Genomic DNA, 1,460 nt, shown 5'->3' on the forward strand with positions numbered 1-1,460 from the left:
GAAACGTGTAAGAAAAGTAGATAAACAAAATATTTATTAAATTTCACCTAGCTTGAATTTCAGAAATAAAAAATATCGTATAAATTGACGGAAAACTTATGTATTTATGTAGGTGTTTATGGATATTTTTCATACTTTTCATGAATAAAATTATTAAAGTATGAAAGTGCAAAATTTGAAACAATGGTTGAAAAAGAAATCAAATAAAAAAAAAAAAGTAAGAGAGGGGGAAAACGTCACGAAGGAAGAGAGGGAAAAAAAGAGTTTGGACCATTTTTTGAAATGAGACCCAATTATTCACTTGTCAAAGAATAAATAGTGCCTCATACAAGTTTTTTCTACCACATCATATTTGTGCCTCATTCATAATAATTTTTTTTCCCTAAACCAGCATACAATTTAAGTTGTCCTTTAATTTCTAGCAACTCTATTTATATAAACACTACCATATCATAAGCCTCAATTGCAATCTACAAAATTAATATTATGGCTAGTGATCTGCAAAAATCTATTCATGAAGATGAACGCGCAGGAGCAGAAATTGCATATGGAGCCGAAGACTGCTACTCTCTTATTGTAAAGGTCTCGCAAGACTCAGGATTTCCTAAAGGAATGCTACCACTTAAATACCTTGAAGAATTTGGTTATGTTAGCAAGACTGGATTCATCTGGATGAAACAAAAAGCCCCCTACCAACATTATTTTTCTTCAATTAAAATGCTCGTTAGCTACGCGAAGATGATCACTGCATACGTCGAGAGAGGTATAGTATATCTGTTTTGCATGCATGTCATGTTATATAAAAGTTTGAAAGAAGGTATTTTAATTAATTATTTGATTATATTATATTTCGACAGGTAAGATGAAAAAAATAAGTGGTGTTAAGAGTAAACAACTACTTCTTTGGGTGCCTACAATTGAGATGAGCATTAATGAAGATCAAAAGAAGATTTATTTTAAAACACTTATGGGAATTGGAATGTCTTATCCCATTATTGTTTTTATGACTGATGAGGAGAAGGAAGAAGCTAAGTGTAGTAGTGCATAAGATTTGGTTCCTCTCTATTTTGTATTTTGTATTATGTTCATTTCCCTTTTTAAAATTAATGAATAAAATCTAGATCCTAACTATGATTGATTAGGTTATTAAATATTTTATATATTATATGGAAATATTATAATAAAGGACAAATCTAAAGTGTTGTACATTCAATAGTTTAAATTAAAAATAGTGGACAAATATATAATATGTGTTTAATTGTGTATCATTAATATATAATCTTTATGTTTTGTGTTTTGATTAATATATCCGTAAAATAAGTTATTCCGGACTTGTCAATCAAACAACAAATTAAATGACACTGTATTTTAATAGCAGGACTATTCAATGTTATCCTTCACACCAGACGACCCATTAATTCTAACCTGTGATGGCCATACCCTTACACCAAATTAATAGA

At 29.3% G+C, this 1,460-nt stretch overlaps 1 protein-coding gene across 1 annotated transcript; it reads left to right on the forward strand.

The window, feature by feature from the left end:
* Positions 1 to 437: 437 nt before the first annotated feature.
* On the forward strand, positions 438 to 1,231 carry LOC102600935 (uncharacterized). Its single transcript, XM_006352233.2, has 2 exons — positions 438 to 763; positions 858 to 1,231. The coding sequence occupies exons 1-2, from the start codon at positions 487 to 489 to the stop codon at positions 1,046 to 1,048; spliced, it is 468 nt and encodes a 155-aa protein (XP_006352295.1). The 5' UTR covers positions 438 to 486; the 3' UTR covers positions 1,049 to 1,231.
* The last annotated feature ends 229 nt before the right edge of the window (positions 1,232 to 1,460 follow it).

The sequence above is a fragment of the Solanum tuberosum genome, unplaced genomic scaffold (genome assembly GCF_000226075.1).
Source record: "Solanum tuberosum cultivar DM 1-3 516 R44 unplaced genomic scaffold, SolTub_3.0 scf00147, whole genome shotgun sequence".
Classification (NCBI taxonomy): Eukaryota; Viridiplantae; Streptophyta; class Magnoliopsida; order Solanales; family Solanaceae; genus Solanum; species Solanum tuberosum.